This window comes from Gymnoscopelus braueri (genome assembly GCF_963280865.1).
Source record: "Gymnoscopelus braueri genome assembly, chromosome: 19".
Classification (NCBI taxonomy): Eukaryota; Metazoa; Chordata; class Actinopteri; order Myctophiformes; family Myctophidae; genus Gymnoscopelus; species Gymnoscopelus braueri.
In genome coordinates, this window is record NC_137621.1 from 1,687,910 (window position 1) to 1,710,590 (window position 22,681).

The 22,681-nt window shown below is 40.7% G+C and overlaps 1 protein-coding gene across 1 annotated transcript in view; it reads right to left on the minus strand.

The window, feature by feature from the left end:
• Positions 1–11,895, minus strand: part of LOC308074139 (GTPase IMAP family member 8-like) — a gene marked incomplete at both ends in the record, with an annotated part of 34,222 nt that extends 22,327 nt beyond the window's left edge. Inside the window, one exon of the mRNA XM_080413471.1 lies at positions 11,538–11,895. Within this exon, the coding sequence (XP_080269597.1) occupies positions 11,538–11,895 (358 nt within the window). The remainder of the gene's footprint in view (positions 1–11,537) is intronic.
• Positions 11,896–22,681: the final 10,786 nt, after the last annotated feature.

A 22,681-nucleotide genomic window follows, 5' to 3' on the forward strand; every position in this document is an offset into this window, starting at 1 on the left:
TCTAGGATGCTGTAGGATGGTCTAGGATGCTGTAGGATGCTGTAGGATGGTCTAGGAGTTAACAAGTGGAAACTGTTGTTTATATTGTAGCTCTCCAAAGGGACAGTCAATAAGTCGCTGTCAATAAAATACAATATACTCAGTTGAGATTGTGATTGGTTTAAAACAACAGTGAGGTGTGGTCAAAGCAGCCAGGTGTCACATGATGCAGATATAACCTGTTTAACAGGTCAAAACCCCTCCTTGGGGCGAGGAGAATGGGCCGTAGCCAGTGGTGGCCCCGTCCTTCATGGGGGCCGTTAAAGGACGAATTCACCCATTTTCAACCTATCTTCATATAATTGGTCCTCACCAATGCTTATGATAAAATAGTACAATTTGTTCCTACTCGGTCTGTGTCTCATAGGAGGGCAGTGGACAGTCATGTCTACCAGTGACATCATCGTTAGGCAGGATTTTTTCCCCCAACAAGATTTCAATTTTTTAATTTAGATTTGTATTAAGGCGAGAACAATGGCTTCTATTATTGCATCGCAACTTTCCAGGAATACAAAGCCTGCAGTTTCTATTAGATTGTATTCCCCATCGATGATGTCACTGGTGGTAGATGGGTTTCTGAAGTGTCCACAGCCCTCCTCTGAGACACAGACTGAGTAGAAAGAAACGCTACCATTTTAGATTTTATTGCTGGCTATTCAAAAACAGCAGATGTACAAGCTCACAGCGCAGCACAAAGTGACGTGCTGTGAGCTTGTAGATCTGCTATATTTTAGCAACATTTTGAAAGAGTGAGAACTAGTGATTTAGAAGGTATTTGTGGAATGGCCCTCAGGTCTGAAAGGGTTAAGGTGTGACAGTAAAGACTAAACTAATGAAACAAAACAACAGCCTTGAACCAAATGAACCCCAGTGGCCCTATTCTGGGACCAAGGGTTGGAGAAAATAACAGATCTACAAGCTCACAATGTGTCACAATGCAGCACGCTGTGAGCTTGTAGATCTGCGATTTCCAGTGAAGAGATTTGTTCTAGAGGGAAAAAAGGAGGAGGGCTAGTATTGGGCCCTGGGGGACTCCAGTGGATGAAGTGGTTCAACCAGTTAAAAGGACGACTTTTCAACCTTATCTTCATATAATTGGTCCTCACTAATGCTCATTATAATATTATATTATATATTTTTACTGCAGTGGTGGGAAAAGTACTACATTATTTTACTTAAGTAAAAGTATCAATACTTCAATGTAGAAATAATGTAACTGTCCCAGAAGGAGAGACAGTGGTTTCAGTTATAATTATAAATATGTTTTGTTTATGTAAAGTTCATGTACACACTGGGTTAAAAGATTCATTTCATTATGAATAAATAGTACTAAAAGTTACAATAAATATATTAAAAAGGTTTATATAGTACATGATTTAAGGTCAAAATGCTGTGCCCGTTGCTTAGAGGGTTTACGGTAAATTGGGCAGAGAGTCACATGGTCAGAGTGAAGCTGTCAATCAAAGTCAGAAGCAAGCTGAGTTGATCCAGAGAGTCACGTTTAACCATAGAGGTATAATATAACTAGAGGGCGGATTGCCCCGCCCCCAGCTATCATTTCAATGAATGTGCTCAGTGGCGTTTTGAAGCACCCGGAAACCTGCCGGAAGTAGAATTATTGGTTCGATTTTGTATCCCCATAGAGTTATGAGCATGCGCACTAGTGTCCTTTTTGCGTTCTACGGCAGCCCGTGTGTCAAGGATTGAACGCGAGATATTTATTAAATACACTCGAGATGCATATTTATATGTAAATGCATATGTATGTATGTATAATATGTTTACATATTTATATGTATAAATATAAATATCTGTCAGTATGTTTTGCGCGTGCATGTATTTCTCCCCGCCTGCAGTTCCAGCTTTGGCCACTGGGGTGGCAGCTTCAATGTTTCTCAGCAACTCTGGGGGCTTGCGTTTTAAGACAGAGAGAGAGATAATAATAATATTGGCAAAGTTCTGCACAAGGTTCAAGAGGCGCACACGGTAAATGCTTATTGTATTATGTGCCTTTCATTGATCTGTGATGTATTGTTGTGTGTGTTGTAATTTACAAGTTAAACTTTGTTTGAAGACTTCATTGTAAAATGTCACTAATTGGATGCACCTGTGTGGCCTCAGTAATCAGAGGACTCTGTTTCATAATGATTATGAACTCAACTGAACAAATGTATGTTTATTTCTTTTATAGTTTTCACAGTGTCTTGTATGGTGTCTGTTTGGAGGAGTTTGGAGAGTTTTGATGCATAAATACCAGAAAAGACATTAGTATGAGGCGTGGAAATTTTTTGAACATGGGGCAGCTACAAACAATCTTTAGAAAATAGCCGATCTACAGGCTCACATTGTGATCTTGTAGATCTGCTATTTTCAAATGGCCAAAATGTATGTAGGGCTGAAGTGGTGTATGTTTTGTAATAATAATCAAAATCTACAAACTAGTAACTAAAGTGTTCAAATAATTGTAGTGCACCTGTAGCCTGCAGGGCTCTAGAGTAGAGGTATGCTGTTCTCACACACACACGCACGCACACACACGCACGCAAAGGGATGAGGAGAGCGGGGGGGGGGGGTGGGAGGAACGCGCATCAGCTTTTGCCACCAGGTGGTAGTAGTGGGCTCATTTAAAACAGCCTTTAAAAACTCCTTTTTGTTTTGTTTGTACATATAGTGTTAATTTCTCTGTATTTCTGTTTTAATATTTGAACTATTTGGTTGCTAATTTATGTCTATGAATTGAATACCAAGGACCCCAATGGAAACAAGACCGAGACTTTTTTGGAAGGACCTTTTAGACAAAGTATTATAAATGTAATTGTGCTGTTTAAATTGTTTGCCTAATTAAATATTCAATCAATGTCCTCATGGCTCTCACAGTGACACACAACCTGTCCATAGAAGGAAACACATAGTCAGTTGAGGATGCTAGAGATTGACCAACATATGGCCTCCATGTTTTTAATCTGCTGTAGTTTTTAACCTGAACTGGAAAACAAACTACAAAATAAGCCTGGGGTGTTGAGAGTTCTCAAATTCTACCCGAACCCGACCCGACCCGACGTTTTCGGGCCGAGCCGGGCCTCAAAAGTATGCTAATTGGTCGGGCCGAGCCGAGCCACGGGCTCCATGAAAAAAAAAAAAAAAAAAAAAAAGATTATGAATTTTTATTTATTTTTATAATTCTGTTCTGTCTGAATGTGTATTTATCTATTATGAAGATGACGCTGACGGTGCTGACTTACTGGCGTTAACTTGCACTGTGCTGCTCACGCTCACTGAGCCATGCAGCAGAGTGAGAGAGAGTTAAAAAAAAGCGATTCTGGGCGAGCGTTCCGGTGGTAAACAGAACACTCGCCCCAAAACACACTCACCCCCATTCATTTCGCGGGCAGAGGCCGCCGGATTAGACCCGGGCGAGTGTGTTTGGGGACGAGCGTTCTTGTAATCCATTGCCGCATATGTAGCCATGGTTCACATTCATGTTTCAGGGCTACCGCATGATGCATCCATATCAAGGGCCCTTTTAATACAAAAACCCACGGCAATTTCGGTCTACAGACAGTACACCAGCCTTCAGTGGTCAGGTTCGTTCAGAAATCAATGGACCCTTCGCTAAGCCCCACCCACTCCACTCTGTGACTGGTGGTGCGAAGTTAGTCACACCCAGGCCTGGCAGCGCCTGGCACTTTCTGCTTCTCACCCATTGACTTGCATGTTAAATGACGGCTTTTCCCCTTAAAAATAATCGATAATTTCAGCAGCAATAGCTTCAAAATCTCTTCTAAATCTAGTCAACAAGGCCTGCAGTAGGCTATGCACTGGACAAATGTGCATGACATTATTTCAATAAACTAAAAACACGGGAAATATTAGAGGGAGTAATAGCCATGGATACATGACGGTCGTCTGTCTCGTCCGTCATGGATGAACTTCAACCTGGTGTTTGCACTTTCTCCATTTATAGCCCGTATCTACATAAACGTTCATATGTCAAATATAAAGTGCTTATCCCATGGCCACGGATGTTACATTTATGTATGGGCTCTCAAAAGTACCCGTATCATCCGTATTGTTCAATAAAAAGCATTTTAATCTGATCGGTGGCCATTTTCTCCATATACTTTCAACCAAGCGACCCTATCGGTTGGTAGGTGTATTGCACTCTGATACATTATAACTCTATGATAAAATGGCCACCGATCGGATTAAAATGCTTTTTATTGAACAATACAGAATATACGGGTACTTTTGAGAGTCCCGTGCATCATTTTAACATCCGTGGCCATAGGGTAAGCAATTTATATTTGAAATATGAACGTTTCTATAGATGTACGGACCGTAAATGAGAAAGTGCAAACACCAGGTTGAAGTTGATCCATGACTGTAACAGGAGTTTTCATGTACCGCAGGGTAAGACTACAGTAGCAGTTAATAAATAGACGAACAAATGAATAAATATACTTTAACGTGCGGAATCCGAAACAGGCAGCGATGTGATTCTGAATTTTGTTATGATTACGGTGATTAGTGGGCTGGGCGAGTGAGTCGTGTAACTTTCCCGACGTTAAACTGTGTATGTGTTCAACAACACAACCATGCAGCCTTGCAGTTTAAACGCAGATTTCAGCTTGGGAAAATAACCCTCCAACGGTTTTAGGTACGTGGAATCTGTTGCTGGTCATTAGTCACCATTGCGTTATCGTGGTATTAGGTGAGCAAGACAAGGATTTAACTTCATTTAAATCAGCACAGTGTAAGCACAGTGTAAGTTAAAGGGGTAGTTCACCCCCAAAATAACTTTTTTTCTATTGATTACTGACCATCTGGAGCCTTGAATTCATAGATATTTTTTAGTTTTTGTCACATTCCTAAGCCAATAATTTGATTATAATAAATGTGTCCCCATTGATTCCGGTAGGAGACACAAATGCTTTTGTGTCTCCTACCGGAATCAATGGGGCTAAATTTATTATAATCAAATAATAAAGGAAGGAATGCGACAAAAACAAAAAGATATCCATGAATTCAAGGCTCCATGGGGTGAGTAATCAATAGAAAAAAAGTTATTTGGGGGGTGAACTACCCCTTTAATGTCAGTCAGCGCCGTCAGCGCCGTCAGCGCCATCTTCATAATAGATAAATACACATTCAGAACAGAATAATAATATTAAAAATATATTAAAAAAATATATTTTTATATATATATATATTTTTCCCCTCAGGTTTTTTCGGGTTTCGGGCCTAACATGATGGAAATAGTCGGGTTCGGGCCGAGCCTCGGGCCGGCCCAGTCGGGCCCAGTTAGGGCCGAGCCTTAATTTTCAGGCCCGTTGAGAACTCCTCTCCTCTCCTCTCCTCCCCTCCCCTCTCCTCTCCTCTCCTCTCCTCTCCTCTCCTCTCCTCTCCTCTCCTCTCCCCACTTGTGTTAATTTTGTTGACTAAAACTGTGATAAAAATGTTTGTCTAGTATCTTTTTTCACTGATGAATTGGGTTAATGTTGATGAAAACCAAATAGAAACTAAGCTATAAGACAGAAACTAGGGTTAGGATTATATTGACAATCTGGTCAACAAATGTAAACTAGATGAAAGTGTTGGGATTAGAGATCAGTGTACTGCTCCTTTAAGTGATAAACAATGATGTTTTATTATATCTAAATCTACACAGCAACACATCAACCAATTAACTTTTACCAGCTGCAGCATTTAAGTAATGAACACATTAATGCATTACTAATTAGAGTGTGTGTGTGTGTGTGTGTGTGTGTGTGTGTGTGTGTGTGTGTGTGTGTGTGTGTGTGTGTGTGTGTGTGTGTGTGTGTGTGTGTGTGTGTGTGTGACAGCACATTTGTATTTAGTTTTTGTCCTCTTCAGCCTAAACAGTTTTCTGAAAAACTAACGTTGCCATATCACTGGTTCTCAAACTGTCAAGGACCCCCGATATATATTTGGCCGTGGACCCCCATCTCAAAATGTTTTGTTCCAGGAACCCCCAGAAGCAAAGATTTTAGTTTAAAACATTTGCTTTAAAAATATATTCAATTAAATATTAAATATATTCAATATATTCAATATATTCACGATTTTTCAAAAATAGCAGATCTACAAGCTTGTCTATCTGCTGAGCTTGTGTATCTGCTATTTTTGAAAAATAGTGACACACACACACTCATATATATATATATATAGCTAAAATCTAAAATGACACAGATGCTTTCCCGGTCTTAATGGGTTAAATATCATAATAATGATATCCTTAGTCAACTATTTCTACAGTTATATAGTGGATTAAAGGGTTAGTTCGGATTTTTGGACCACTTTGGTAGAGGTTTGGGTTGTGTACCTTGCCGTGATGTAACTCCAAAGGTGGACAAGAAATAAAAAGTAATTGCTCCATTGATTAGGATTTTTTTATTCAAAATATGATTGATTTACATTGTACGGTGAAACAGCTCTCAATCTCACTCTTTTAGCACGTAAACGAACACAAACAAAGTTGATTCAGACAATATAGAACATCACCAAACATACTACTGTTTGTTTTTTTTATACAAATGTTAACTTCCTGTTGATTTTGCCATTTTTATTAGGAAGAATCCATGGATCCGGATCCGGATCTTCAAATAGTAAAATCAACAGGAAGTCGATACTGGGTTTGCTGATGTTCTATATTGTCTGAACTCTGAATCAGCTTTGTTTGTGTTCGTTTACGTGCTAAAAGAGTGACTTTGAGAGCTGTTTCACCGTACAATATAAGTCAATGAGGAGCATATTTTGTATCATCAATTTCTAATCAATGGAGCAATTATTTTAGATTTCTTGTCCACCTTTGGAGTTCCATCATGGCAAGGTAACTACACAACCCTAACCTCTACCAGAGTGGTCTTGTCCTTTAAGTGTAAAATGTTTAGTTAAAGGTAGGGTAAGTGATTTGCAATTATTCAAATAATTGCAAAATGGGTCTATGTTCTGATAGTGCTCGTTACTATAGAGTGTCCTGTCCATATAAGGAGTCTCCATGTCTCTCCAGCTCTTTATAAAACAGAAAATGCATTTTCGTTTCAGTTTCAGTTTCATTTCCAATTTTATCCAATCAGGATAGAGAACTCAATCAGGATATAGATTAAACAAGTGAAATTGGAAGTGATGACACTAAGAAATGAGCAGGCAAAATTGGAACTGGAACACTATAAAAATGAAGCTTAAAAATGGGTACTTTCTCCTGATTGGCTGAGATTTTGACACCTACCGGAAAATGTATTTTCTGTTTATTAAAGAGCTGGAGAGACAGGGAGACTCCTGTTACTGAACAAACACTCTATAGCAATGATTACTATCAGAATATAGTGCTTTAACCTTTTAACAAAATACTTTTTGTTTTTACCCAAAAATATCACTTACCCTACCTTTAAAGTGTAAAACATTGTTTTAAATGATTCTCAAACGTTCATCATTCTTTTTAGAAACCTACTTATTTGTATCAATCTGAGGACAGTGAAACTTTACACTCATTCAGCGTCTCAATCAATCTTTTAATTTATCAAGTAAGAAAAGTAACTGTAGGTCATTCACTTCTCTAATCAGTACATTTCTTTAGCTTGTATTTCAAGTTTAGCGTAAATAAAGCAGATCTTTAACCCATAGAACAAAGACAAGTCATTCTGACTTTCATTCAAAGATGATCATAAACACACAAGCTAAAGGTATTTTATCATGTAAGCCAGTTTGTTTACACTTGAACCGGCTAAAATTGGACAAAAACTAAATGGAATTTCATTCAAAAGAATATGAATAAAACTATATGAAACTACAATCACTGCTTGTCTCACACACACGCGCACACACACACGCACGCATGCACGCACGCACGCGTGCATCTTTGTCTGTCTTTATGTGTCTCAGTGTGTATTGGACAGTATAATAATAATAATAACTAATAACTAATAATAATAAGGAGACAATAAGTAATAGATCTATTACTGGGTATCAAGGGTTAATTACCGGTTGGGTTTGTGGGTGCAGTCAGTCTGAAGAGGGTTGTAGGTCCAGGATGCTGTAGGATGGTCTAGGATGGTCTGGATGGTCTAGGAGTTGACAAGTGGAAACTGTTGTTTATATTCTAGCTCTCCAAAGGGCTGGACACAGTAGCTGTCAATAACATACAATATATACTCACTGAGATTTTGATTGGTTTAAAACAACAGTGAGGTGTGGTCAAAGCAGCCAGGTATCACATGATGCAGATATAACCTGTTTAACAGGTCAGAAAAATACAAAAATGTTAGCTTGGACGGCAGCCTGCGGAGCCTCTGGCAACTCCCAGGGTCCTAAACTCCCAGGGTTCTAAGCGGCCGTGCAGTTTGGATACATAGGGAGGGCTGATACTGGGCATAGCACACATTAATGTGTGCATATCATTATGCCAAAGACAACACACACACACACACACACACACACACACACACACACACACACACACACACACACACACACACACACACACACACACACACACACACACACACACACACACACACACACACACACAGTGTGTGTGCTCACTTTACTTATAAGTGAAAGCTTTATTAGTTGTAGTGTCGGCTACAGCTAATAACATGATTTTAAGTTAAAGAGGATCTTATGGTTTCATTATTTATTTTTTTATTAGGAGTTTGATGTCTTTTCTGCTCTTATTATTAAACTGCAGACGTGAGCCTTCTTTTTACTGTCAACTACTTTTAACCCATTAAAACCAGGAAAGCATCTGTCATTTTAGATTTGATTGTTGGATACTCAAAAAAACAGCAGATACAGGTACACGCTCACAGTATTTTTGAATATTTTTTAAGGGGTGAGAACTAGTGATTTAGAAGTTATTTGTGGAATGGCCCTCAGGTCATAATGGGTTAAGGTTTGAGCGTAAAGAGTAAAGAATAAACTAAGTAGAAAAAGAGCTCATCAGGTGACATCATCGTTTGGCAGGGTGGACTAGATTAGCGGCTTCAGTTTCAGTTTTACCCAGCTGATATCTGCTCAGACGCATCATGAATACTGGGGGGGGGGGGGGGGGGGTGGGGTCTTATGGGTTAGCTGTCCCCCAGGGGGGGTCCCCACATGATGTCGGGGCGGTCCCCAGATGACAGTGAAGGGACAATTTAAGGACAATTTAATACCTAATATACCTATAAAAAAAAAGAAGAAAGAAGGCCATTACCTCATCAAAAGTAATCAACCAACTATACTATATAAACTGGTCAAACATTGGCCAAATAGTCAAATAATGTAATAATACAATGTTGCTAGCATGTTGTTTGTAGATCTGCTTTTTTCACAATATGTATCTGTGGAAACGAGTCAAACTAAATGTAATGCCTCAACTCCTACAATTCCAAGTGCTTGTCAGGGTGGGGGGTCCCCAGTTCAAATATGATTATGTTTGGGGGGGGGCCGCAGATCACATATGATTATGTTGAGGGGGGCCCAGTTCACATAGGATTATTTTAGATGGTCATGGCCTGAAAAGGTTGAGAAGCACTGCCATATAGACAGTACATCCAACTGTGGGCTTCCAGACAAAACATGAGTAATTAGTGTATTTTTGGAGCATTAAAACACTAATGAGTCGAGCCCCACTAGAGGCTTGATTTCTGGTCTTATGAACATTTTAACAATATATTATCTATAGATACTGTAATCATTCATTTTAAAAGTTTTAAAATTATATATATCTGGCATTGACAATATATCACTCAGAGAAGGATTCATGTGGAAGCTCATCTCATTCCCAGTGTTTTTAAGCCTCGTTTTGGCGTTTACGTAGTTATTAGTTATTTTGGTCAAATCCTTTAATATGACTCTATTTACTATAAGTGTGGAAGTTATACTTTACACAATCAGAATAAGGATGCTAGGGTTCAAGTGGTTGATGTAGTAACTCTGAGGACCCCCTAGGGGTCCCGGACCCCCTGTTGAAGAGCCCTGTCCTAAACGGTACGTTGCCTCTGCAGTTGTTTTCATGTGACGTTTCATTTAAAACCATAAAAGGTCAAAAAGCTGTGCTTTATAATTAAGTCATTAACCCATTATGACCTGAGGCGGCTGTGACTCAGGAGGTAGAGCAGGTCGTCTAGAGATGCGCGGATGGCCTCTGACGTCGCCCGAATCCGCATGTACAAATTAATTATCCGCCCGTTATCCAACCGCAATAATTATATTATCCAATTTAAATATCCACATCTGCACCAACCGTTTTTCCCGTATGTCAAAATATTATTATTTTCTGGTATTCCCCGTTAGTTTTAGTATTAGTTGCGCGATGCGATCACAAAATACATTGGTTTAGCCTATGGAATGTCGGTGCGTCTTTTTTATTTTTTTTAAACCGGTGCTGCTCTGCTGATCTGCTACAGAGGCTGCTCTAAACCTATTAGACTATCAAATAGGATTCTATAAGCGCAGCAAGGCACTAACAGCTTAATTTCACTGACTGTATGAATTTAAACATTTTGCTTAGAAGAACACATGTAGACTAGAGCAGCCATGAACTAACAGTAGATCCAGGCCAATCATGTCATTGATGAATATCATGTTGCGCAGTGCGCACTTTTCACAACCATTTCTATCGTATAGCCACATGAGATTATTATACTACACAGAAGTACTCTGGTTTTAAATAAACACATGTTTATTTATTCAAAGTGATTTAGTTCAATCAAAACGCAACAACAGACGTAGGCCTATGTCTCTAAACACAGGCTGGCATTTTCTTTTAAGGCCTACAGCTTCTCGTAAAACAGAATATTTTCCACAAATAACTTTGCCTAAAATAAACAATGAAACAACGTCATTCTGCCGTCCCAAGTAAACACAGACTGGCATATTCAAATAATATCTCTTCAAACTAATAATGTCACGGCACGGCATGATTGCAACTTCCCGAACACACAATTGCCGTGACTTTCATTAATTAAAGTGCCCAGCCGTTATGGCTTTTAAAACTATTATAATAGCCTAGCCTTCCTTAACACAGGCTGACATTAATACTGAAATAGGCTATCATCACTGTCACTGCAGCTTATCGAACACAACTTAACCTAGACTAGTAGGCTACAATTATCACACACAAAATAACGTTTGGCTGATGCCCAACATAAATAATATAATAACAAAAATGACTGTATTATTTACCAAAGTCAAATAAAAATAAAATGTCCAATGTCACTGCAACTTCCCGCACAAAACAAATCCAGTGGCCAGCATTAACAAAATAATATGGACAAAATTGGGCATATAAAGTGCTCAGCGTTATAGCTTAAGACGCAGCTTAAAACCAAAACTGGTGCTGCCTGTGCCTATAGTGGTCTATTTTTTAACAGACATTGCCTTCTTCTTCGCACTGTGCAAAAATAAGATCGCATCCACTGTGCCTGGATTGAGACGGTTACGCCTCGCTTCTATTATGCGCCCTGCTGCACTGAAGCACCGTTCACTCGCAGCACTTGTTGCAGGAACGCAAAGGACTCTCTTATCTGGGAGCCACTCCCCGCCACTCCCCGCTGTTCTCATCCACATCCACATAGTGACATGTAAGGACCGTACAGTATATGCCCGCTGATTAAACTCATCTGTCCACATATCTGTGGTCACTGCAAGTCCTCCGTCTTCCATCACTTTCTGGAGGACTTCAGAGAGTTTCTCCTTATCTTTCGCAGCTTGATCCATTGCCCTGTCACACACAGTTTGCCGGTGGGGTAAGATGGAACCCGCGTCAACAGCACCATATTTAGCTCCAATGTTGACAAGCGTCTGAGCCAACTGTGTGAATCCTGTGCCGCTGACAATGTCAAATGGCCGCATGTCCAGGCAACACAAGTCGACACAGTCATTGACCAACCTCGATTTAACATCTGGTGGTACAACTTTTCTGTCACGACGAACGAAGGATGTTAAGGTGTTTGTCTGTGCTGGCTGGCTTTTCCCTTTAGCACACAAATGATGCACCATGTTTGATGTGCCGGTTTTGTGGCTATCAAAAACATAGACCGTCTCGCAACTGTTGCAAACCACATATCCAGCACGATCAGCATGAGCCACTTCGCTGAACTTGTCCCATGCTGAACCCTTCTTTCTTTTTTGTTTTTAATTCACCGCTTTTTAGTTTCTCTCGTACTGTGGCAAGTTTAGCTGCTTTATTTGCCTCCATTGTTTTAAAATGGAAGGACCCTTGCGATAAGCGTTGCCATGTCTGCTTATTATAAGCGACGTTGCTTCCTTGCTTGGACACACTGGAAACGCTGGGCACAATGCGAGTCTAGTAGGTGGCTAATTTGTGCCTGATGAAAAATCACGTTACGTTACAAATGACACAAAATAACACACACTCACACAGACTCAAGCACGCAGAGATTTAGCTATCTTATGGATAGATATATCAGATGTCATTAATTTATTTACCGCAATATTTCACCCACGGTTTATTCAATATTAATTAATAATTATATTTGATTGACCCGAATACACCCAAACCGCGGTTAACTGCGGCAACCGCGGCTAAAACCGCGATCCGCGCATCTTTATCATCCAGTGATCCGTGGGTCGGCGGTTCGAATCCCGGCTCCTCCTCCTGTCCGCATGTTGAAGTGTCCTTGGGCAAGTCACTGAACCCTACATTGCCGCCAATGAGTGGCTCGGCGTTAGCTTTGCCATCATTGATGTGGGAAGTGAGGACGATGGTGTCAACTGTTCACCGCTTCACCTCCCAATGTATGAATGAATGAACCATTGTAAAGTGCTATAAAAATGCATATTATTATTATTATGAGGAACCGATTCTACAAAAGTCTTCTAAATCCTAACAGTTCTCTGATAAAACCTGTGTTGCTTCACGTATGTCAGTGGTTCTAAAAGGTTTTCATGTCAAGGACCCCCAGAATTATATGTATTTGACCGCCGACCCCCTTCTGAAAATATGTTATTCTACTTATATAATATGTTATTCTACGGACCAATAAATATATATATAAATATGTTATTCTACGGACCAGCAGAAGCTAATGTTTGAGTTAAAAATGTTTAATTTCAAAAATATGTACTAAGATTTGCGCACATTTTCAAACACAGCAGAACTACAAGCTCATATGAACTTGTATATCTGCTATTTTTAAATAGCCAAAGCTTAAAATAATGGTTAAAGTGGTTAAAATGCTTTCCCGGTAGTAAAGGGTTAATTATATAAGGTGAGCCGCCTGACATTTAAAAACAGGTTCACTGTGTGTGTGTGTGTGTGTGTGTGTGTGTGTGTGTGTGTGTGTGTGTGTGTGTGTGTGTGTGTGTGTGTGTGTGTGTACCTGTACGGTGGGTGGGGATTAGGGTTAGTCACTCGGCCATGTTGAGAACCTTCAGGCCGTTGTAGTACAGACCAGACGGAAGGGCCAGCTGTCCGGTCTGTACTACAACGGCGGTCACTGCGGTCACTGCGGTCACTGCCCCCCCGATGCTGACCGTGGCCTGGGTGTTGAAGATGGTCAGCTGACGGCCTGCGGAGAATAGTTTATTTTATAATGTAGTCATTTATAACGCTCTTTATCCAGAGTGACTTACAGTAAATATAGGATCATAGAATACAGAGACAGTGTAGTGTCTCAGTAAACTATAGGATCATAGAATACAGAGAGACAGCGTAGTGTCTCAGTAAACTATAGGATCATAGAATACAGAGAGACAGTGTAGTGTCTCAGTAAACTATAGGATCATAGAATACAGAGAGACAGTGTAGTGTCTCATTAAACTATAGGATCATAGAATACAGAGACAGTGTAGTGTCTCAGTAAACTATAGGATCATAGAATACAGAGAGACAGTGTAGTGTCTCATTAAACTATAGGATCATAGAATACAGAGACAGTGTAGTGTCTCAGTAAACTATAGGATCATAGAATACAGAGACAGTGTAGTGTCTCAGTAAACTATAGGATCATAGAATACAGAGACAGTGTAGTGTCTCAGTAAACTATAGGATCATAGAATACAGAGAGACAGTGTAGTGTCTCAGTAAACTATAGGATCATAGAATACAGAGACAGTGTAGTGTCTCAGTAAACTATAGGATCATAGAATACAGAGAGACAGTGTAGTGTCTCATTAAACTATAGGATCATAGAATACAGAGAGACAGTGTAGTGTCTCATTAAACTATAGGATCATAGAATACAGAGACAGTGTCTCATTAAACTATAGGATCATAGAATACAGAGACAGTGTAGTGTCTCAGTAAACTATAGGATCATAGAATACAGAGACGGTGTAGTGTCTCAGTAAACTATAGGATCATAGAATACAGAGAGACAGTGTAGTGTCTCATTAAACTATAGGATCATAGAATACAGAGACAGTGTCTCATTAAACTATAGGATCATAGAATACAGAGACAGTGTAGTGTCTCAGTAAACTATAGGATCATAGAATACAGAGACAGTGTAGTGTCTCAGTAAACTATAGGATCATAGAATACAGAGACAGTGTAGTGTCTCAGTAAACTATAGGATCATAGAATACAGAGACAGTGTAGTGTCTCAGTAAACTATAGGATCATAGAATACAGAGAGACAGTGTAGTGTCTCAGTAAACTATAGGATCATAGAATACAGAGAGACAGTGTAGTGTCTCAGTAAATATAGGATCATAGAATACAGAGACAGTGTAGTGTCTCAGTAAACTATAGGATCATAGAATACAGAGACAGTGTAGTGTCTCAGTAAACTCTAGGATCATAGAATACATAGAGACAGTGTAGTGTCTCAGTAAACTATAGGATCATAGAATACAGAGACAGTGTAGTGTCTCAGTAAACTATAGGATCATAGAATACAGAGACAGTGTAGTGTCTCAGTAAACTAGGATCACAGGTAAACAATGAACCTATAGCATCTGTCTAAACAATATAATATCAACATAATATCATTATATACATTGAAACTATAGAAACTATAGGATAGCAGGTCAACAAATGAACCTGACATCTGTCTAAATAACATGCTATCTAAATGACATTTAACCTTTGCATAAGACTGTATGGCTGTCAAGACAGGGTCAAGACGGGGTCAAGACCAGGTCAAGAGTAGGTCAAGATTAGGTCAAGAGTAGGTCAAGTGCTGCGGGCTGAGGTGGCTTAAATGTTGTCACCTACCTGAAAATGTTCTATATTGTGTTTACTAAAGAGCTGGAGAGACCCCTGTGACCGAACAAACGCTCCGAGCAATGATTACTATCACAATATAGTACTTTAACCTTTTTAACAAAAAAATTAAAATTACCAAAAAATATCACTTCCCCTACCTTTATGTCCCAAAGCAGTTATGCTACATCTACTACATGTGATGTCAGAGGATGTTTAGACCAGTGGAGTGATATCTAATCATATCAACAATGCGTCTCAAAATGGTAAATGGTAAAATGGTGCATTTATATAGCGCTTTATCCAAAGTGCTTTACATACTGTAGATTGTCTATTACATTCACCCATTCACACACACACACACACACACACACACACACATGCACACGCACGCGCACACACACACGCACACACACGCACACACACCGATGATTGAGGAAACCATGCAAGGCACCAACCTGCTCATCAGGAGCATTTAGGGGTTCAGTGTCTTGCTCAAGTACACCTCTACACTGACTCTGGGGGAGCCCCCCAGCCCGGGATCGAACTAGGAACCTTGCGGTTTCCAGTTCACTCTACCCGGCCACTCTACCCCTGAGCCACTGCCGCCCCACAAATATCAAAAACCTCTAAAGCATTTCTGTTGTCATTCTCCACCAACCAACGTTGCATGAACATTTAGTTATTAATAAAGTTAAAGAGTAAAGAGTTATTTAACGTTAATCAATGAATACTTTCAGAGGGTTGATGGAGATCCTTGTGATTTTAGATGAGAGTAGGTTACGCCTATTTAATCACACACTGGATATATGTTATATTATATAATACACCTATTTAATCACACACTGGATGTGTGTGTGTGTGTGTGTGTGTGTGTGTGTGTGTGTGTGTGTGTGTGTGTGTGTGTGTGTGTGTGTGTGTGTGTGTGTGTGTGCGCGTGCGTGCGTGCGTGTGTGTGCGCGGTATCTCTCTAAATCTATGCCTTATAATGAAGTCATTAACATAAAGTGAGCTGCCTGTCAAAAACCTGACATTTAAAAACAGGTTGACTGTGTTTTCTGGAGCTGAAATGATAGGAATTCATTTAAAACAGCATGTGTGTGTGTGTGTGTGTGTGTGTGTGTGTGTGTGTGTGTGTGTGTGTGTGTGTGTGTGTGTGTGTGTGTGTGTGTGTGTGTGTGTGTAACAGTGGTGGAAAGTAACTAAGTACATTTACTTAAAGGGATATTTCACTTTCAAAAAAACTTTGGGTCATTTTATCGTCTACACAGGCTTTTGTGAACCCCCCAGACCGTTTTTAAGTTGCTTGATTCAGTATTTAGATATTTGATATTCATTTTATCAGACACGCCCCCTTCCTATACAAACCCATTATAACTTCAAACTCCATTTTTAACATGTTAGATTTATCGAAAACACCCGTCCTTGGTTCTGGTGACTCACCCTGCCCTCCTAATACGCGAGGGGGCCGTGTTTTTTCGATAACTTTTTTCATTTATTTTATTTTATTTTTTTATTGTATTTAATTTTTTTCATTTTCCAAAAAATATATAAAAAATTAATGAAAAAAGTTATCAAAAAAACACGGCCCCCTCGCGTATTAGGAGGGCAGGGTGAGTCACGAAACTCTCGGCGACTCGCTCACTCCCACTCGGTCACTCCGACTTCGAACCGGAAGTAGTCAGAATCAGAATCAGTTTTATTGTCACATCACAGGTTTACAAGGTAAAAAAGTGGGTGAAATTCGTTTTTGTACATCGTTCCCATCGCAACGTTAGTTTCCATAGAAAGAAGAGGGGGGGGGGGGAAAGAAGAGGGGGTGGGGGGCAAGTGGGAAGGAGATCAAAACAAGAGAGCAACAGAAGGCCAGACAAGTTATTTACATATTTACAAAGTACCTGAGATAATAAAAAACTAAAAAACTAAGGTGCCTGAGCATAGCAGCAATGTATGTATACTGTGCATGTTATACTTATACTGTGCATGATATACATATGGACGTTAAGGTGCTTAGAGGAAAAGAGCACAATAAAAAAGACAAAAAAAGTCAGTGCGTTATACATGGGATTAAGGTGCAAAAGGTCAGTGCGTGTCCACCTAGGGTGGACTGACCCTAGTATAATCCGCAAGTAGCTCCATGAGGGAGTGCAACAAAAAGTAATTTGTACCTGGTGTAGTCCACAGGTGTGTCCGAGGGGGAGCTAAGTCCAAGTCATTGTCCCTGGTATAATCCACAGGTGTGTTCAGGAAGAGCCAGAAAAAGTCTGCACCGCCTGTTGTCAGGCTGCTGAACAAGGCCTATGCCTCATTCAGGCTTATGCCCCATTCAGCATTCTGACAGCAGCCGGATTAAAACTGCACCAGTACCTGGTGGTGGAACTCTTGATACTGCGGTAGAGCCCCTTGCCCGGTCGCGGTCGTTGTAGGGGGTTGAACAGTCAGTGACTTGGGTGGTGTTTGTCCTTGATGATGCGCTTGGCTTTGACCACGCACCGCTTTTTGTACAGTTCCTGGAGCGCTGGGAGCTCGATTCCCATTATCCGCTCTCCCGATCGCACTACTCGCTGTAGGCTGATCTTTTCTCGGGCAGTGCAGTTCCCGTACCAGGCCGTGACACGGCCTGTTAGGATGCCTTCAACAGAACTGTTGTAATACAGCCTGAGGATGCGATGTCCTACTCCGAGCTTCTTCAGGCGGCGGAGCCAGTACAGTCGCTGCTGAGCCTTTTTCCTCACGTGTGTGGTGTGCGTCTCCCATTTGAGTCGGGTTCCAATTGTTCATTTGCTTCTTGGAGGAGGCGAGTGGAGTCGAGTGGAAGAGGCGAGGAGGCTCTCCGCTTCCGCATTGAGCGAGTGTACATCAAGTGTACGCTCGACCACTCTCCACAGCTCCTCGCGGCAGACTTCCGCATCACGTGTACACGTTTTTTTGTTTTTTTCCCTTCTCCCGTGACGTATACATGGTCCCCCTCCACATGTGGCCACACAAACAATGCTTGAAACCCGAAACCATGCCGAAACACCGGCTGCCCCCCCCTCGCCTCCGCCTGTGTGTGAGATGCGCTCCGTTGCGCATCTCTCACACACACACACACACACACACACACACACACACACACACACACACACACACACTTAACTAAAAAGCGATGTGAAGACACACATTTAATGCAGAATTATAGAGCTTCAGCTGATAAAGTAACTGAAAAGACCGCAACAAGCCACTGGCTTTATTGCGTTGTATAAAGCTTAATACAATTATATACATTGTAATATATTGTGCACACTTCTTCTGTCTCAAAAGCTGATAGTTCATTTCTCTCCGGGCATGCCTCAATGCAGTGCAGGGACTACTATAAATGACTGTGACAAAGATGATGTTTAAAATAATGTATTGTATTTATATGTGGACTGAATATAGGGTGACCATATTCTGAATTCGCAAAAAGAGGACACTTCATGTTATTTAACTATAGCCGTACTCATTCAATTCTGAACCGATTCTTAAAATTTAAAATTCTATATTAGCTGTGAAGGGTCTTCTCTCATGATTCATTTCGCCATGATCAAACAATATCAAGCAAAAAGGAAAACATTGGCGGGTCTCTGAATGGCGGGTCTGAATTGGAAGAACCGTCGTCCTAAAACACCCTCGCCCCGGGTCTAATCCGGCGGCCTCGGCCTGCAAAAAAAATGGGGCAGTGTGTTTTAGGACGAGCGTTCCGTTTTCCACCCGTCCCGTAGAAACCATGCTCATCTGAGTTTTTTTCTTTTTTCTTCGTCCCAGAAGTGGGGGGGATATCACCCAAACTCTCAAAACCCCGGACATTTGAAGGATTTTATAAAAAGCCATACAATGTACCAATAACACCTCCCGCTCTGATCTCTTATCTAATGCACCAAAAACTAAAAATTCAAGTCGGGCTTGTTTCTGTACTGAATATAACCACTGTGCTTCACAAATCAAAAAGATACTCAACAGACACTGGCATGTGCTCCAAACAGCCATATGTGAAAGACCTCTGCAAATCCCCACCCCTTGTTGCATTTAGGAGAGCACCCACAATCAAAGGTACAGTCATGTACAAAAATATGGTTCAAAAGAAGACCACATGGCTGACAACAACTGGAATGTATAGATGTGGTAACTGTGCCTGTTGCAACAACACAACAGACAAGAAATCATTCAATCATTCATCCCCACACTGGAAGGAAGATTCCTATCCGTGAATTTATCAACTGCAAATCGACACATGTGATTTACATGCTGTTATGTCCCTGTGGTCTAGCATACGTAGGACAAACTAAACGACCCCTCAAACAAAAAATATCAGAGCACAAAACTGCAATCCGTACAGGAAATATGGATTATGCAATTGCAAAACATTACGCTGAAGCAAATCATGGTTCACCCTTTTCATTAAACTTCTGTGGGATTGAGAAAATTGTGATGCCTATCAGAGGAAGTGATATTCTAAAGAAACTGTCCCAGAGAGAAATGCAGTGGATATACACACTCAACACTATGACACCCAATGGACTTCATGACGATTAGAGCTTAAAATGCTTGTCAGGTTAAGATTATCTTTGATGCCCCTTCACTGTGTATTGGATGTGTTACTTTGTTACTTTATGATATATGCCTCAAATGACCTGTAATTGCCTGTGTTCTTGCATACTAGTGATTGGACCTTGGTGATTGACTTGAGATTTCAGCTGTTGGTGAACTCTGACCTTTTGTATAAAGTGAGTTGAATCTATGTGATATGAATGCTCTGAGGAAGGCTCATAGCGTTCATTTTATTGGTGTGCCAATAAAAAAAGTGGAAATGTGAGTAATTTGTCCTCCATTTAATTGAAATCTTTGGATGTGCTACCCTTTTGGATTTTTTGTAATTCCTTTTTTTGATATGTTATATTATATAATAACCTATTTAATCACACACTGGATGTGTGTGTGTGTGTGTGTGTGTGTGTGTGTGTGTGTGTGTGTGAGAGAGAGACAAACAATGGCAGTAGGACATAGTGACGGTTGTCTCTTAATAATTGTTTATTTGTACTTGTTACGAAGGACGACAGCGATATCCGGTACTACGTCCGGTATATGGACACAACGCCAGCGTGACGTAGTCTTACGACCGCATGACATCATATCTTACCCATAAATACTAAGACGCCATCAGAGGGACCCCAGTCTGACGGTTGTAGTAGTAATAATAAATAGTAATAATAGTAATAATACCTATATAAATACCAGGGCCTTTTCACCATATATAAGGCGTGTCATTTAGGATATCATCCGGGCCCCCGGCACTCGCGGCGGTTAATAGTAAGAGCCAGCGATTAGAAATACAGTCCTTACATCCTTGGAGCAAGCTCTCCAACAGTACTGTTGACTTTCTTGTATTTGGACGTCTGTACCTGTCTGAGATGTATTTAGTGATGAGGTCATCCTGTCTGAATCACACCTGATTTAAACGACCATCAATACATATTGTGTTGAAACGTGGCAGTGTGCGCTATCTCTCTAAATCTATGGGCTTTAACAGAGTCGCATCGCGACGCATTGTGAGCTTGTAGATCGGCTATTTTCAAATAGCCACAGTTTAAATAGGGCTGAAGGGGTTAATGTATGTTTTGTAATAATAATCAAAATCTACAAAGTAACTAAAGTTTTCAAATAATTGCTGTGGAGTAAAAGTACTTAGTTACTTTACACCACTGAACTACACAGGCATCTGTGAACTGTAAACGTTATGGAGACACAAATTAATTTAGTGCCAATGGGAAACAAACACAAGCTAGTTACACTCTAAATGTGAACTTTAAAATCCAGATCAAAATATCCTAAGTGATCCTTAACCCATTGAGACCTGAAGCCGATTCTACATGTCTCCTAAATCCCAACAGTTTTCTAAAAAACTTAAGTTTCTATATCAGTGGTTCTCAAACTTTTTCATGTCAAGGACCCCCCAAATTATATGTATTTGGCCGCGGACCCCCATCAAAATATTTTGTTCCAGGGACCCCCCAGAAGCAAAGATTTGAGTAAAAAATGTTCGCTTTAAAAATATATATATTCACAGATTTGCACACATTTTCACGATTTTTCAAAAATAGCAGATCTACAAGCTCGTAGCGCGGCACTCGGTGCCGCGCTATGAGCTTGTAGATCTGCTATTTTTGAATAGCCCAAAGTGTAAAATAATGCTTTTTAGCTCAAATCTAAAAAATGACACAGTTCCAGGTCTTAATGGGTTAAACGGCTCAATCCAGGAAGTGGAGCCACGAGGGGTGCTTAAGAGTGGGTCCACGGGACCGCCTGGAGAGCCGGGTGTCCCCCGGAGGCGGGGGTCCTCCGGACCGGAGCGAGTACCCAGGTTCGGGGCTCCCCCGGGGGGGTCCCTGGCTGGAGAGGCCTGACCCGACCGGCGGAGCGGCCAGAGTGGTGCGCTATCTCTCTAAATCTATGCCTTATAATGAAGTCATTAACATAAAGTGAGCTGCCTGTCAAAGACCTGACATTTAAAAACAGGTTGACTGTGTTTTCTGGAGCTGAAATGATAGGAATTCATTTAAAACAGCATGTGTGTGTGTGTGTGTGTGTGTGTGTGTGTGTGTGTGTGTGTGTGTGTGTGTGTGTGTGTGTGTGTGTGTGTGTGTGTGTGTGTACGGTGGGTGGGGAGCAGTGGTGGAAAGTAACTAAGTACATTTATTTAAGTACTGTATTTAAATACAATTGTGTGCGATGTATTGTGAGCTTGTAGATCTGCTATATTGTGAGCTTGTAGATCTGCTATATTGTGAGCTTGTAGATCTGCTATATTGTGAGCTTGTAGATCTGCTATATGAAGAAATGTATACATTTGAGAACTTGAAATGGGACATTCTGCGTAATGAGTACTTTTACTCTTGGTACTTTAAGTACATGGAGTGAGTGAGACAAACCCTCAGGGTGTGGGCGTGGTCTGGTATTGTGGTCCGGCCCCTAAGGGCATCTGCATGGTCACCAAGGCTGAAGGTCAAAGGTTGCGGGCTGAGCTGGAGTCTATGGAGTCTACAGTATGTTCTCTGGGGCTGAAATGCCAGGAATGAGGCCAGTGGTGTAAAGTAACTAAGTACATTTACTCGAGTACAATTTTGAAGTACAATTTAGCCGATCTACAAGCTCACAACGCGTCGCATCTGGACGCGTTGTGAGCTTGTAGATCTGCTATTTTCAAACATTTTAGTGCGTTTACTGTTGGTCCATTTTGATACCAATACTTTTGTACTTTTACTCAAGTCAAATTTGAATTCCGGACTTTTACTTGTAACTTAAAGTATTTCTACAATGCAGTTGATTGATACTTTTACTTAAGTAAGAAATGTGAGTACTCTTTCCACCACTGGTGAGAGCAGAGCCACCATGAGCCTCAGGGCTGTGCACAGAGTGTTAGAGCCACAGAGGCTGAATGGAATGTCCTTTTGG